The sequence below is a fragment of the Bombus vosnesenskii genome, unplaced genomic scaffold (assembly GCF_011952255.1).
Source record: "Bombus vosnesenskii isolate JDL3184/JDL3185 unplaced genomic scaffold, Bvos_JDL3184-5_v1.1 scf7180000013273, whole genome shotgun sequence".
NCBI lineage: Eukaryota > Metazoa > Arthropoda > Insecta > Hymenoptera > Apidae > Bombus > Bombus vosnesenskii.
This window is the reverse complement of record NW_022882931.1, coordinates 259,958-276,757: the sequence shown is the minus strand read 5'-3', so window position 1 is coordinate 276,757 and position 16,800 is coordinate 259,958. Positions and strand designations below refer to the sequence as shown.

The following is a 16,800-nucleotide window of genomic DNA, read 5'->3' as shown; positions in this document are numbered from 1 at the left end:
CAGAAACTGCCATTCGAAAACTTCCCGCCACCCCCTAACTTTACCTACGCCTACTTTATGCGTGAAATTTATTTCATAGACGCAAATCTTATAGATTCTCGTACGAAGGAGAAATGACGTCAGGATTTTCTTCACTATGCGAAGCACGTGTCGTTCGCCGCAGAATCTGCTTCTCTATGGAATTCTTCGAGTATAATCTCTCCCCTTCTGACGAAAATTCAGAAGATTCCGAAGAAAAGCGAAAAATCGAAATTCGAAAGCCTGGTGTTTGAGTAACTACACACAGGATGCCTTTGAAAGCATCTTCGGGCGCACGAAGCGCGCGCGAAAGAGATGAACGAGATCGGGGCGCGAGGTCGAGGGAGGCTGGCACAGCTTGAAAGGGAGGGGGAGAATCCGAGGGCAGAGAAAGAGAGGGAAATTCAAAGATGGCGCCACGCGTATGCCCGACAGAGATAAAGCACAGGGGTTAAAGAAAGACGTGCACTTTCGTTGGCTTCCCCTCTCACAGCGACGAAGAGTGACCGGGCCGAAAAGTCCGAATCCGATCGTGGAACGGCTCAGTAGTGCGCGAGACACATTTCCCGACGCGTGTTCGTCGCTCGTATCGATATCTCTCGATGATTCACGAGCGTTGCGGCGAGAATACGCGGCGACCAATCCCCAGTTCCGTTACATCAGCATCCGACTACGTGGGTCCTCGACGATTGGCTCTCTCTGCGCTGCGCTCGAGTATCTCTCTCTAGCAACCAGAAAGGGAGAAAAAGAGATGCACTCGTATATTTTATACTCGCGATTCTGGCTTATTCTCGTACGAGATACAGCGTGACCCGTTCGCTGAAGAATCGTGCGTGCTTTTCGTGTGAAACGAGAAATTACGAGCTTTCGACGAAGAGGAAACGTTAGCGAGAATTCAACCAACAGCCGAGCGACAGAGAAAGGGAAGAGAGGGAGAGCAGAGCAGAGCAGAGTAAGAGGGTATTTTGGACGCAGATCGATCGGTCGCGGCCGCTCTCCGGTTCGCGCCATGTGACCGGTCAAAGACCAGTCTGCATAGGAAAAGAGGTTAGAAAACTTATTCGTTGTCTTTGCGCGTACGGTGGCCGCGTGGTGTTACGTCCGTTCGTTAATCGAGAAAATGAGAGGTGTCGAGTAGCTTGACGTTGTCAGTAACGCGCGAGCCAGTGAAAGATTCGCTTGTTTTTCATAAAGTGTGCATCGGTCGCCTTAGTTGTTCTAGTGGCGGTCTTCGAAGAGCGCGGTCGCGAGGGAAAAGAGAGCAGCGGAGTTTGCTACGAGAGTGTGTAGTTGTCTCGGGTCAGATGTAAAAATAAAAGGAAGCAGACGTGTCTCAAGGCTATCGCGCCGCATATTGTCTCGCCAGGAGCGTAAAATCACGCGAGAGTCTCCCTGCATGCCGTTTATTTCATTCCGCCGATATCCTCCGATGTAAGCGCGCGCATCCTCTTATCATCGCTTCGCTCGTATACTTGCACGGTTTACACGCGAGAGTGTTACTAATATAACCCGCTTTCCGAGTGGAGCTTTTGTTCAGTGTCGCGAATTTATTCTTCGTCGCTTGAAAAAAATCGCGCGCTTTAGGAAGGAAATAAATTAGATCACGGTAGTTTAAGCAATTAAATGTCAGCTGAATATAATGTAAAGCGTATAACGTGTATATATAGGATTATAATATTAATTCCTCTTGTTTTTATATTTGTCACTGTAAAAAATACAAAAAACAGGACGAATTTATGTTACAACCCAGTAGTATAATACAATCTAAGGATTAATTCCATCGTTGATATATTGGGAACAACGAAACGTATTTTTCGTTTGTTTCGTTTTCGATCTCTTCTCTCGCGGTATCTCGATTCCGGTGAGACAAAAAGAACGCGGCTTGGAACAAATGCAGGGTTCGTTCGTGCGTGAAATTCTACGAGGTTCGTTCCGAGAAAGAAATCAGCTCGAAGAAAAATAAATAAACGTGTGTTGCTTCCCTGCATACGTTCGATACATCGTTAGCACTTTTTCGTGGTTCGTTTGTGACAAACTTCACTATCGTATACATATATAGCAAATATTTATGTATTTAACCGCTTTAGGGCCGATAGTTAGTAAAATTCGTTTCAGAAAGATAGTACGATCTACCAAGATCTATCTCTTCATGGAATCATAAACTTTGAAAAGCACGTGTGCTCGAGCCACGTGTTCTGTAACGTTACGAAAGAATTTTCTCTGGGGTTTTGAATCTTCCTTTATTCTTTTTTGTCCGTAATATTCATTCTTGCGTTTTGTTAATAGCAAGCGAGACACGAATAGTTTATTTCTTTTCACTCGATTAGGAAGATGTTAAAACATTTTCTTTCCGGCTTCAAGTTTTTTTTTTTTTTTTTTTTTTTTTTAATAAATGATATTGTTAGAAAATTAATGTATGGAACACTGTTACGTACACTAAAATAGTAAATGGTATTTCTTGAACGATTAAAATATCAAGCCAGCGTTAGGAGCTATATGTATATGGCGTGTATAGGCAGATAACGTGTGCTTATCTAGAAAAGCAGAATTCGTCTGCCAAAACCTTGAGCATTTCCGATTAACCTCTATTTATTTATTAGAGATTTACTAAAGCTTGCTGAATTATGATTCCTTCTTATTTTTCCAAGAAGAATCAGAATATATAACGTGACGTAGTAAAAATTATTCTTCTTTTCTTCTCACAGTTACCATTCAGTTGACAAATTTCTCGGAGAACGCATCTGTATTAAAGAGAAAATTCAACATACGCGTTAGTACTCCGCGAGAGGTTGAAATATTTGCGATAGAATTGCGACAGTCATTGAAGTCAGCGAGGAAATTGAAGCCCAGCGGAGACAGATAAGTGGGTCGCATTCGCTTCTGACTGCTGATTTCTGAATTCACTGTCGCTGTTTCGAATCGACGTCAATGAGATCGATATCAATTAAGCCACGGGCCGTTGATCGCTGGAAACCCCATAAATGGCAATCTGCTTACACCGGTATTTCCTGAGAATGTCTAACACACACTGACCAAGTGTGTTTAAACATAATCCATATATTTCCTTCACATTTTACTTTAAAAAAAAAAAAAAAAAAAAAAAACAAAAAAAAAGGGGGAGAAGAAAAAATGGAATTTTAACTCTTACTTCATTTACTTTGTTTTATTTCATTTCAAAAATTAATGTAGCGTGTTTGAAGACGTTATGTGATCTTTTTAAAGACTATTGGCACATAGCGCGTAGAATTAAGTACGCCAAGCTATCTGAAAAGTACGTTTCTTTCATTTCCCCATGGAAACATGGTGTTCGCGGAAATCATGATCTGTATCAACGATTCCCCGCGGGCATCGAAAACGAAAGAAACTGGTCAGTCTGGACCAAGGTTAGAAGATTGCTCGTGTTGTATAATAGCCACGCGAGCTTGATTCAGGGCCGTAAAACTCGGGAACTCGCGAGGGGAGATGTGGTCTATTTCTGTGCGCACGTTGAAAGCGGGAAACGTAGAAGCTTAAGAACGACATGCCTAGTTGGAACCATAAGTGACACACTCTTTTTATCTTTTAATCGTCGAGCCAAACAAACTTTCCAGATAAAGTACTCGTTAATTCCTACCATGGAACCAACCAATTATCGATACTGCTTGTATCTTGTATAATTCATGTTTCTTTCCAAAAAGACTTATCCAGATAGATAGTAATATCGTCATTTTTGTTCTTAATATGCTTCCAAAGTTTGAAATGAAGTTCAGGTTCTTTCAACTATCGCTTGACTTGAAAAAGAGAACATTGTTACATTATATTTCTAATTATAATTTACATGTACACGCAAGACGTTTTATTTTCCATTAAGTATACTCTGGAGAAATCAAGTTACTCGAATTAGTAGTAACTTGATTGATCTGAACGAGATCTAAGAATCATTACAAATTTTACAAATTTTCAATGATCTACCGGTTACCGATATTTATCGAAATATTGCATTAACAAAATTTACTTTCTTTCGTTTCGCTATCGATATTCACGAACTGTCGTTCTTTTTCCCTCCCCTCTCGCGTTCATTCTCAATGTGTGTCCCTTAGTTTACTTTTTCCTGCATCTCCAGATGCAACCGGAGAATCCTGCAGCTTTTTCATAAGCGATAAGGTTCTCATTGGAATACGAAGAGAAGATACGTTTTGCCTAACTCGCTCGCCTCGGTTATCGAAGAACCGGCTTATCGACGTAGCAGAGCCGTTGGTATTTGCCGAGTATAACCGATAATTCAGTTACATTTCACTTGGCCCGTTGTGTTCTGGACACGTGAGTCATCGGTGTGACTCAAGGGGACGGAAATCTTGTTTGTCGAAAAAGCACAGGCCTTTTTCATCGTGTTTCACGGCTTCGATATCTCTGTTTGACCGTTGTGTCGTATTCCGCCGAAAGAGAGACACAGACAGACTCGCTGACAAAATACCAGATCGGTGACGAACTAAGTCGGCACATTCTACATAATCAAAGGATAAACATAAATTTCTCTGTTGATTAGATAAAGTTACGCGATAATATGCGTTCGTCATTCAGAATGTCAAGAGACCATCAATTACTTACTTCTATCAATGTCTGCCATTCATTGGATTCTTTTTGAGAAAAGGGGAATGGTTATAGCAATATATATAGAATGAAATTGATGTAACCAGAGGATAACTGACGATAGTAATATGCTCGAGGAGCATATAAAAGAATTATTCTTTTTTAGAATTTACAGGAAATCACGAGAAGATTGGATACCAGGCGGCAAAGGAAGTTTTCGGTAGCCTCGTGTCGAGGCGTTTCGTGCCCAAAGCCCCTTATCATTCTCCTGTCCGGTGTAGAATTGTTAGACGACTGGACGGAGAACTGATAAGGGCCCGAGGGTCACAGAATCATCGTGAGATTTCTTGCAACGCTAAATGTGGATGAAAACCTGTGGAATCAATTGGGAAAACTTCATAATTTAAATTTTGTATAATTTTTCCTCGATGAACAGTAAAGTTTGACACATTTTTAATAAAATTGAACTGCTGATTAGAAAATTTAGGCGTCATTTTGTGTGAAAAAACAAATGTAAAGGAAAGGGAAAAATTGTCAACATTTTTGTAAAAGAAAAAAATATTTAAGAAACATTATTCTGTGTAAGTAGTAGATGTTAAAATTAATTCCGCACCTTTACATGTAATCGATTGTCGTCTGTATGCGTTAAGTCAAAACCTTTCCTTGGCTTCCTACGTTTTCCAGGTATTTTGGCATAGAAAACCACTTGTATCTCAACGTTGATAGCTATGTCGGAGAATGAGATGTATTTTGTGAATAAACGTCTATGTAAAAGGTCTATGTAAAAAGGAAATTAATTTATAAGACTAATGTGTTATATATTCATCTTTTTACATCTATGTCATGTAAACAATAGATAAATGTAGGTATATGTATTTGCTTTTTTATTAACAAGCGATAAATAATTCATATACATATATTTTCGGATTAACCGGCAGGAAGGGAATAGGAAACCTACTGTATAATAAATATTTATAAAATTTATTCAATAAAATTATATAATCATTAATTAATATATTTTTCTAGAATGATGGAATCAGGTAAAACAAAGTGGATAAAAAACATTACCAGAAAAAATACTCTATTTATTATAATAGATAAATACTTGTATGATTTCTTTCACAGACGCACCCGCAGATATACACGCGACAGGCACTGTGTGAAAATTGAAAATTTCCGGGATGATACTCTTGCCCTACCTATTATGAAACAATAGTATCAATGCAGCACCTCTGTTCTCTCCTCTCTTGTTTGCTGATTTAAACCTAAATGAGTTCAAACATATCGCGTGAATAAAAGAGAATCGTTACGCCTTGTAGTATGAAACCCGTCGAACTCCTGTCAACCGCAACGCGCGAAATTTGAAACAGTCGTAACCCAATTACGAATTACGACGTGCTCGTAATTCTACGCCAATTCCTCACGGAGAATTAGTATAACTGAAATTGTTTAACGACTATTTACGATACTTGTCTTTTATACCTTTGAGCAAAATTTTGAAGTGTCCGATAAATTACATTCACGGTTCATTAGTCTTTGACGCGCTCTGATCAATCTCGTAATTAGGGTTAATTTGAATTATTTGCCTAGTAGGATTCTCCACTTTCTTCATAGGATTTTGTACAATAAAAATTTGCTTCGTTTCTTCCTTTTCTGTTAATAGTTGACCGACACCCATAATTTTTAAAGTAGGTACTGTTTTTATTAACGTAGCATTAGGAATTGATAAATTTGTATTGCAATCTACTTTTGGAAATATTATAGGGTTTTTCGAGACTGCTAGAGATAATTTTTTCTTCGGTGTAATAGGCACTTCCATGGAAGAGAAGGTCGTCCTTTTTATCGCAGATGCTACTGGAACTGGGTTTGTTATAGTATCAGAATTTACGGATATTATTTTTGGACCAAGTATTATACCATTTCCTGTAAATAACATGAAAAGATAAAATAAAAAATAAAACAAATAGTGAGTAATTATTTTCATATTATTCTATTACCTTTTTGCATCGCCTTTGTAATTGGACAGTCTTTGTGAGCCAATAGAAGCGTTTTTAATTTAGCAACCTCCGTTCGTAGAACTTTGATTTCCATTTTTAGAGCCACGTTGGTCTCATTCACATTGGTAACCGTCCTTTCCAGCTGCTGTATCCACGCTTTTCTTTTAGCTCTTGCCCTCATCGCGCTAGCACGATTACGTTCGAGAGTTTCTTTCTTTTTCAATTGATCTTCTACCGTTTTATTTCTATTCTTTTTTGAATTATTTAACTCATCTTTCGAGAAATTGCTATTCGGTTTTAAATTTTGTGAACTTTTCGTTAGTGTTTGTTTTAATTTCTATAATTATACGAAAAATATTATTTTCCAAAAGCGAGATAACTAAAATATTTTATTGAAATATATCCTAAATATATTAAAATACCATTTTTGCTAAAGATAGTGTAGAAACCGTTGGATTCTTGGACTCCAATCTTGTATTACATTGCAAAAGTGGTTCCGTCTTTATGACAACCGTTTGTTGCTTCAATGACTGCACGTTTGTTGTACCAACAGAATCGCAAACTGGAATTGCTGAGAGTTGCATTAATTTTCCATCTGCCGTTTTTAGTAGTAACTGTACCTCCTCGCCGTTAATCAATCTTTACAAGAATATATTCTTTATTCATTTGTACGAGAACATTCAAACTTTGGATGAAAAGAAGATTTAAAAATTACTCACAATTGTGGACTAGGTTGTTCTTGTAAAACTTTCGGCATTATTGGCGTTTGCGTAACTTGATCGATAACATTCTCTGTTAAGGTCACATTTCGTTCAATGGTTAACTTTTCCTTCATTAAGTTCTGTTCATCCGTTTCAGTGAGTTTTACTGTACTGCAAACTTCAGTATGAATGGTAGTTTTTTCCTCTGTGCTTTTTTCAGTGATCGAGATGCTTCCACATTCTTGCACTGAATTTTCTGACAACATTTGACTGCTAGTAGACAGCACGTCGGCTATGTGAGGAAATATGTGCGGTGTATGCAAAGTATCATCCGTAATTCCAGCCTAGAGACATACTTGTAATATGAGATATTGAAATTTATTTTAATTTCATCATTTACCTCTGGTACTGCCAGCGTGCCAGTGTTCCCAGACTCCACTGCCCTCCTAAAAGTTTCTTCGAAAGGATTTACATTTTGTAAATCTTGGAATAGGCCAACTTCCTCACAGTTTCGAATGAAACGTGTTGGCGTTGGTGTTTGATCTGCTGCAAAATGTATAGACATCTCTTATTTACTTGTCTCTATGTTTGAAATATAATTCAATGATTAAACTTATTTCAATTGCAACCTACCAACAAAACTGCCATTCTTGGAACTATTTCCAAGATTTAACATCATATCATGTTTCTTCTTATGAACTGATAACTGGTCCTCGTTTGCAAAACTCTGTAGAATAAGTGGAATATGATTAAATGATATATTCAAGCAATCAGAAATTCTTGTTCTTCTTTTAATACAAGGAAGAATTACAAATTTATAATGAAATATATCAAAACAAAATGTTTACTACTTTTAACATAAATATATAAATATCTTCATTACCATATTGCAACCGGATGAGGAGCAAGCAAAAATTTTCTCATTGTGTGCCATTATTAATCACTATTTTATGGCAACGGTTCACAGGTGGTACGATATAACAGAAAAATGAAGCCTAGAAGGTTGTGACACGGCACGATTCGCCAGAAGGCACCATTCTTTTGGACACTTTTATATAGATCATACATATTTTTGCTTAGTGTTGGTTCTTTTATACTTTCCAAGTCATTCAGAACTAAATACGTGGAAAAGAACAATACACACAGTTTCCAAAAATGTTTTGACACAACGACTCATATCAGCTGTTTCAACGTTAGATGAACAGTCTTTCATTATAAAAAGATAGAGCGGCAGATGGTAGGTTGCATAATTTGTATCTAGGGACATTTTACTACTTGCTTGCAGAGATGAATAGGGAGGTTGCTAATAGCATGAGAGAAATTCAACTAAAAGTACTCTCCACGTATTACCGTCTCTTGGGTTAAACGGTGGTTTTCGATCAAACTATACACACATTTTTTCTCCGATGATTTTAGTGGGAGTAACATGCGAATACACGAAGAAGGGTGGAAATAGATGTGCGTACTGGGTCTACGGAAAGTAGACGCTTAATGACGATTTGAAAACGAATAACATTTTGATCGCCAGTTTTACAAAAGCAGAGCTGTTTAGCTCCATCAAGCAACGGAATCAAATTCTGATAAAATTACGCAATTACGTAAATTACTATACAGAGAATTATGAACTCATTGTAAAATTGTACGATTATCGTAAATTTGCAAATTGCAGTCAATAAATCAATCTTATTTTGCAAATGAACAAAGCGTTTAATTGTTGAAAATCCTTGCAGCATCCACCATTCTCAAACATTATCGTTTTCTCTTTCCATCGCCGTTCGTATCCACTTACACGATAACATATGACTTGTGTACTCTATCTTTGTCTATGATCTTTATATTTCTACGATTACTTTTAAATCATGTTTGATTTCTTTGTGGTTCCAAAGTGAGTCTAGTGTTATTTGTGGTGCATAGGTTGGTGATCTTTTTTAGTTAACTATCATGCTGTGTTGTGGTTATGTATTTACATTTAACAATATTATGAATGAAAAATACAATGTAAAAGAAACGTGTTAAACAAACTGGAAATATTACAATACCAAATATATTAGAATTTTGAACGGAGGTGCTATTTTTTAAATACCGAGGCAATATTCACAATCAGAAAGAAGTTTGAGGTTAAAAAATTTAGAACATAACATTTTTTAAAGCAAATACGATCAAATATTTTTTAACGGAGTAGGGTCTATATAACCGTTGTGAAGATGCAAGTGTGTAGGAGAATCTCAACATTATTGTTGTCACGTAAGTTTTACTACAACTATTTCCTTCCTAAAATATTTCGTTTTTACTAATTTGCATTATTTTATAGCACATTGTGTGTTTAAGTCGGTACCAGCAGCCGGAGTAAAATCTTGTGCATTACCAACTGACTTTAGTGGTATTTGAAATGATTAATTTGTTATAAAATAGAACAAAAAATACGTGTATACATATTATTAATAAATAATTATCCTTCATAGATGTTGAATTTCCTAGTCGTATGAAGCTCAAAGTTATGCCAAAAGTACCTCAGTATCCACCTCAAATACGCCCTTATAAAACACAAAAAAGATTGAGGCTAATGCGAGGTCCAGAAGAATATCATAATACCCTTTTACACAGACAATATGGCATAATAGTAAACGAATAAACAGTAAAATTGAAAGACTATATATGTGTTTGATTAAACATAAAGATGTGAATTTTTTTCAGGCAACAGGTGGTGGCAGACTGAAATATAACAATTTTGAAATGATCCGTATGACAATTTTGAGAAATGTAGATTACAATAAAGTATTTGCAATTTGGAGAGTACCTGCTCCTTGGCAACCTATTACTAAGAAGGTAATGGATATGAAATGACATTCGAAGATGCTAATTTTAACTTATACATAATATAGGGCCATGGATTACGGATGGGTGCTGGTAAAGGAAGTATAGATCATTATGCTACTCCAGTAAAAGCAGGACAAGTTATTATAGAAGTTGGAGGAGAGGTTGAATATTTTGAGGTATTGACAAAATTTTATTGTAACCTTTCGACCTGTTATCGACCTGTTAATATTTTGATATAGCACGCGATATTACAAATGACCTTTTTAGGTTAAACGCGTTTTAAAAAATATTGCGAAAAGATTGCCATGTACTGCTATGGCAGTTAATCAAGAAATTATGGACAAAATGGCAGAGAACAAGGAAAAAATGAAAAAGGAAAATCTAAACCCATGGACTTGGAAATATATCATTCAGAATAATATGCTTGGTTGTCATAAATGGATCTCAAAATATGACAAGCGATGGTTCAACGAGTATGTTTAATTTAAGATCTATATAGCTGTAAATATACACTGCTTAAAACACTCAAATGTCTTTTTAATTTTTGTATCTTCTCGTGTTTGTTTATCTTTTTTTTTAATCACTATATTATACCCAATCTTTATTAGAGAATAGTACGAATTATATATCAATCAAGTATATATCTATAAATGAGGAACAAATAAAAATCGTAGTATACGAATTATCGTTTTCGTTTCATTCTTTTTCGTCTAATTCTAAGAATCCATTTTCGACGTGTAACGCGCCATTACTTACCTTGTGTAACTAGAATTAGTACGTGTATTCGTTAACGATGGATAGGATTGAAGTAGAATTCGAGCAATACCGATGTGTTACAATTACAATATTTTATATATCTTTGATGACGGTTTGGTGGTAACAACAGGTAAATACTACATATTGTACATTGAGTAGGCGATAGTCGTATCTTATTGTTTAATTAGCGTATCGGTTACGCCGATGCCGATGGCGATGGCGACGTCCACCACGACGGCAACCCCAAACGACAGGGCGAAACGCGGCGAAAACAGCGATAACAATAGCAGCAGCAACAACAACAATCTCAATAACAATAACAATAACAGCAACGATGATTATGATCGTGATAGATTAAAGATAATCATTTTCATAATACAATAAATATACATACTAATCGATAAGTACAAAGTGAATGATCTTGGTAACGGATTTTACGATAAATCCGTGCCAGCTAGAAGAACGATAAATAGATATGTGTATAGCGAGAGGATAGTGATTCGCGAGAGCATCGTCGATTATTGCCATCGTCGTCGTGGACGCGGTCGTCATCGCCGTCCTCGTCGTGTTTTGTCGCCGTCGCCGTCGCCGTCATTGCCGTCGACGCCTCGTCAATCGTTTATCTATTTTATCCGCATTTATCACACTTAACGTAGATACAGCGACATCGTGTCTGAGGAATGTGTGTGAATGCAGAGTCAGCATTGCGACGATATTCTATTACAATATATGTATATATATATATTTATATATTTATAATATAATCCTCCCTGATCGGTGGGAACTTATCAAAAATAAAAAAAAGGAGAAAAGAGAGACCGGCAGTTTCGACTTAAACAGGGTGCCCCCTGTGCGAGAATGTTTCCGCCTCTAGGACGTGCGGATTTCGTTTGCGCCAAACAAAGCTCCTGGAGATAGTATCGTATATTATAAAATTCGGCGTTATGAGTTGCATCGTGCTTTAAGCTTCACTTTCACCATTCTGTAATCGCAAAACGATCACGAAAGGCGTTCGAAAATGATCGAACGAACGGATAAAGTTACCAAAAGCGAGCCGAGGAACGTCACACAGTTTCTCTTACGCGAGTTTACATTTTTCTGACTTTTGAACGATAAAACAAGGAAATGCGTATATATATATACAATGTTTTGGCCGTGGCCAGAGCTGGAGGAAATAGTATTCTAAGTAAAAAATAGTAACTGTAAGATCGTTTGTACGTTGATAGTGTTTAACGGCGAATCGGGGGGGCGGTTTCGCTTCTTCCTTTTTTTCTTTTTCTTTTTTCTTTTTTCTCTGTAACATCGCGGCAAGCGAAACATTCAACAGCGTTCGTTTCGCGTGAAACAGCTTCGCAAGCTCTCCACTATTTTCTATCGTAAATACTATTTTTTTCCGGCTCTGCGCGGGGGGATTCCTCGTCCTACGGGGATGTTTTCGTCCATTTTTCCTTTCTCGTCTCGTCCGAAGGACGAGATTCCCTGGCATACGTTTAAGTAAGTGTAATTAGCGCGTCTCTCACTCACGGTACTCGATATGATTGATTCGTTTTAACGACTCGCTATCTCGGGAACGAAGAGTCGTCTCTCGATGCTCCTCGAAGGAAAAGGAAAGGATGGCCGCGGGCAGAGCTGCGATAACGACGCCACTTCAACCCGCCAGACGATTCGAGGATACGTTTAAGTCAGGCGAAAGGCAACGTAGATCGCGCTTCGCGTTTATTAGTATTTATTAATTAATGCATTAGTTACGCTATAAGACTAGATTCTCGGCGGGGTATCTTACGTTGTCTGCAGCACCTTTTAACCCTTTGCAGTTATCTTTAAAGGTAAGGACATTCGTTCACGACACGATGTACGAATTAAAAAAAAAAAAAAAAAAAGAAAGACGAAGGAATGTTAGTAGAAATCGAAAGTTAATTAAATAAACGTTATTGACGATCGATTAGGAAATGTAGAGGCCTTAACGAGAATACGATTAATAAAATAATTCTCTTATTTAGTCGACGTAAGATCGCAAAGGGTTAACGTGCGTGGCCCACGTCGACGCGCCTCCACTCTTTTCAACGCCGACTCGAGCGTCTTTTCTCTTTTTTTCATTGTGTTCATCGGCATTACATCACTATATCCCACGCTTGACATGCTAACACACAACTTACAGATACATACATACTTAGACACGTAGTCCTTAAATGCCTATATAAGATAGAGCGACCCTTCAGGGATCCGTTGGTTTATAGATCGGATTGCTGCGATTCCTGCGCGCCTTGGCTGTTCGCCTTAAGATTTAATCGTTTCGTTTAACTCGATGATCCTTTACATACAGGCAACCCACGTTAAGGAAAATTGTTTCCTACGTTGTTATCAAGCTATCGAACTTTGACAGTGTTCTCCTATAAAAGACTCGGTAGTCTTCATATAGAATTTATTCGCGATACAAGCGAATAATTGCACATTCGTTATAAGAATATACATTCGTATAACAGGGGTTAGCTTAGTCAGATATCAACTAAGTTCATTTATTTCTTTTATGTACCAACGAATAGCCGACGAATTCCATCGTATTTTTAAAGGAAAATCATTTCACGAAAATTCTTCCTTTCTTAAGTATCCATTCCTATCGACCTTGATAAGAGTAAAAAATGATTAGTCTCGGACATGGGTTTGCCTGTTGGATGATCTTTGACGATCGCAGGGAAGAATGAGGCGTGCGATTGGATTCGCAAGTGTAAATCAAATCAGTGCGGAAGAACGAAGGCTATAAGGTGTGCGTGTACTTTGCATTTGCATATCTCTCTAATCCATTCATTCATATTCTCTCATACAGATTCATTCCATTCCAGTCTCTCTTTCTCTCTGGGTGTAAACGTGTATTTGTATATGTATAGACGAACATGGACGAGGGACGCGTCTCTACGATGTAACTAACGATGGCACAGATGCGATTACGCTCGCATTCACGCGGGGAAGCACGTGCCTTGACTCGCGACGCGTTTAAAACGAGCACTCGCGATCGGTGGCACGTACGAGGACAATTGCGGAATCCAATCGATGGGTTGAATGGTAATTAAAAGCGATACCGGAGCAGCGTCTCGGGCCGGTGCGAGCTCGTCTAGGAGTTTAGCGTTTCCCACTTCGCAGCTCGCAAATCTTCTAATAATCTACACGGCTCGGCTTTCCTTAACTCGTTAAGCAGGTCATTTCTTGGCAATTAATTCTGTTTAACCGTGTTACGCGTGTTTGCATTTATATATAGCGATCTCGTTCTCGCTTCAACAACGCGGAAAGATTCGCAATATTTTCAGAAAAGTTTCAACGAGTGAAACAAGCGAAACACTGACAGCCATTGACGGTCGTAATTAATTAATTGCGCCGTTGGTTTTGCAACGCGGCTCCCCTTTCCGATTGTATCGCGTTAATTAAAGTATTTCTGTTTAGCAATCGAAAAAAAATGGAACTTATCAGCAAGAATGGACTCATCGTGTTTTTCCCCATGTAATCTTCGAATATAAATGTGACGTAACTTATTTTTAGCAGAAACGATACGACGCATTAAAAGACAGAATATTTATAAATCGAAAGATCGTTACGTTCCAGAAAATTGAGTCTGCTCGAACTCTCCGGTTAACAAGTTAAGGAGATTTCAGAATACGTTGTTTCATCGTTGGGCGAAACTCTGACTTTTCCATGGTTTTTAGATAAGTCTATATATGCGTGCGCGTATGTGTATGTGTACGTGTGCGCGTGTGTGTATGTGTGGAAAATTACAGGTTAAAGTACGCATGGCAAATAGGTGATTCGCGTGAAGAGAGCGATTCGGTAAGGTCCGTACAAAACGAGGAGGATTAGAATAGACGGGAAACGCCGATAGGTAGAAAGGTGCACGCGGCCCGTGCTCGCGTTTTCGCTCGGCTCCGTCGAGCGATTAGATATGCGAGTTAGTTTGCTCTATGGAGTTTTTGCCATACAAATGTAACTTCGTAATCTGTTACAGTTCATAATTAACATGCGCTAGGTCGCGATATATATATATATATATATAATATATATATGTACACAGTCTTACAAAGCAAAATTTACAAACATTATGACGTACGGACGATCGAATAAATATTACGTTTCCCCCGATGTAGATTGGAAAAAGAGTAAATGGCCCTGTGCCCGACGATCGTTCATTCCGATATCGATCTCGGCCCACGACTGGAATTTACGGTCGGGAAGACTCGAGCGCTAGCGAATACTTGGAAATAAAACGGGTAAAATAGCAGAAAAACCTTGAGGGAAAAACATCAGGAGAAGCTTTATCTTTATCGTTAGGAACCGACGATAGATAGAGCACGGATGAACACAAAAGGTATGGAAAGACGACTAAAAAAGACGAGGCATTCGTGCGGTTTGAACGTCGCTATCGAAGCCGAGGATCGATTTCGAGACAAAAGAGTCGGTTTTTGTCCGGCCACTTTTTGGTGAATGCCCTGTCGCGTGGCAGGAACGAGGGAAAGAGGTTTGTTCGATTGGCGTGAGGGAAGGGCTTGAGCGAGAGATCGATAGTGCACGGAGGCGGAAGAGAGGATCGGCGGTCGATTGATCGTCGAGGAGAGAAAAGGAAAAGCTGGTCGAATCGAGCGCGCGATCTACCTACACCACCCCGGCCACCGGCGATCGCATCTTTAAAGCCTCTGCGTGTGTGTACATGTGTGTGTGTGTGTGTATACATATACGAATGTTCGTGTGCTCTCGCGCGTGTATCATTCCTTGCGTACACTGTATTACAAGCAGAAGTCGCGCGTATTGTACGATTCGCGACAATTCGCGTTGGAAATACGCGCGCCTCTTACAGCTTGCACCTGCTTCTCTCGCGTCTATCTTTTTCTCTCTTTGCCCATATGTATCTGTGTATGTATGTCTGTATAACGTGTCTCGTGTCCATGCGTTTGCGCGATACTCTTGATGTGCTGCTAGGAAGCTGACTAGATTATAGCCTAGAATACGAAACGTCCGGAGCGTCGTTCGAACGGCGCGAGCTCGGCCCTTTTGGTTCTCCATTGCGAACGTGCTACGCGGCGAAAGAGGAAGCGAAGAACGCGGCCGAGCTCGTTATCCGGCTATGCCGTTTAGTCTCAACGAGGGTTCCGGGGTTTCGTATCGACCTTGACTACTCGGCCTTCTTCAAGGCCGAACGCCATCACCTAGGCGTTCGACTCTTTCAAGTTGTCGAAGTACTGCATGATCTGGTTGTAGTCCATGCCCAGGTTCAGGTCGTCCAACGCCACCGATTCCTCTTGCTCGTGGGACGAAGACGCGGACGACGAAGAAGAGGACGAGGAAGAGGAAGCGGTAGAGGACGGCGACGAGTTAGGCGGTGACGAGGACGATGAGGCCACGGTCGGGCTGGACATGTTCATGGACGAGGCGATCGCGTTCGTCGAGAACGACGAGAACATTGGATTACCGACGATCGTCGCCCTCTTCACTTCTCTGGCTCTCGCGTCCTTCGAATGCCTGTTGTCATCGTGAGTCACTAGCTCCACAAACTCCTCTTCCTCCGCGTCGTTCTCTTTCGGACTACCTACTCTAGCTTTACCGTGTGGCTTGATATGGTGAATCTGCTTGCTGTGCCGCTGATTGTTCCCATGATGAGCGCCCGCGCTGCTACTCGAAGCTCTGTGACGATGTTTCCTAGGTGTTTCCGGTAGTCGTACGATCACCCCTGTGTTTCTGTGTGGTGGTACGGGAGGTTTGTAGTCCTCGTTGCCGTTGTTGTTGGTCGTTGCGCCGACGGGAACAGCTGCAGTCGTTGAAGCCATCGCCGAGGTTACGGGGATTCCGTGCGGTGGTAAGGGTGGTGGGACGTCATCGTTGCTACGTTAAGATAAACCAGTTACTTTATATTTCGAGCGACAGAAAGCATTTAGATTCTAATCCTTCTGCTCTCCTATAAAATA

At 39.4% G+C, this 16,800-nt stretch overlaps 3 protein-coding genes across 6 annotated transcripts in view; 1 reads left to right on the top strand and 2 right to left on the bottom strand.

Annotated features, from left to right (window-relative positions):
- Positions 1–5,589: 5,589 nt before the first annotated feature.
- LOC117231694 (cyclic AMP-dependent transcription factor ATF-2) lies at positions 5,590–8,552 on the bottom strand. 2 transcript variants are annotated; one of them, XM_033490364.1, is made up of 7 exons: positions 8,169–8,552; positions 7,919–8,012; positions 7,686–7,831; positions 7,304–7,629; positions 7,007–7,223; positions 6,585–6,921; positions 5,590–6,510 (listed from the first exon to the last, which is right to left on the bottom strand). In XM_033490364.1, the coding sequence occupies exons 1-7, from the start codon at positions 8,217–8,219 to the stop codon at positions 6,107–6,109; spliced, it is 1,575 nt and encodes a 524-aa protein (XP_033346255.1). In that variant the 5' UTR covers positions 8,220–8,552; the 3' UTR covers positions 5,590–6,106. The 2 variants fall into 2 exon arrangements, with proteins under 2 accessions (XP_033346255.1, XP_033346256.1); XM_033490365.1 differs by having other exon boundaries at positions 7,686–7,828.
- A 937-nt stretch (positions 8,553–9,489) lies between these two features.
- On the top strand, positions 9,490–10,784 carry LOC117231695 (39S ribosomal protein L16, mitochondrial). Its single transcript, XM_033490367.1, has 6 exons — positions 9,490–9,529; positions 9,597–9,665; positions 9,748–9,905; positions 9,980–10,111; positions 10,168–10,278; positions 10,370–10,784. Exons 1-6 carry the CDS (start codon positions 9,490–9,492, stop codon positions 10,583–10,585), a joined length of 726 nt encoding a protein of 241 aa, XP_033346258.1. The 3' UTR covers positions 10,586–10,784.
- A 149-nt stretch (positions 10,785–10,933) lies between these two features.
- The window catches only part of LOC117231692 (transmembrane protein 132C), an 80,913-nt gene continuing 75,046 nt past the window's right edge, over positions 10,934–16,800 (bottom strand). For 2 of the 3 annotated variants that reach the window (XM_033490361.1, XM_033490362.1), the window contains exon 10: positions 10,934–16,717. In XM_033490361.1, the coding sequence (XP_033346252.1) occupies positions 16,045–16,717 (673 nt within the window). In that variant the 3' untranslated portion in view covers positions 10,934–16,044. The remainder of the gene's footprint in view (positions 16,718–16,800) is intronic. The other variant, XM_033490363.1, reaches the window with a different exon arrangement.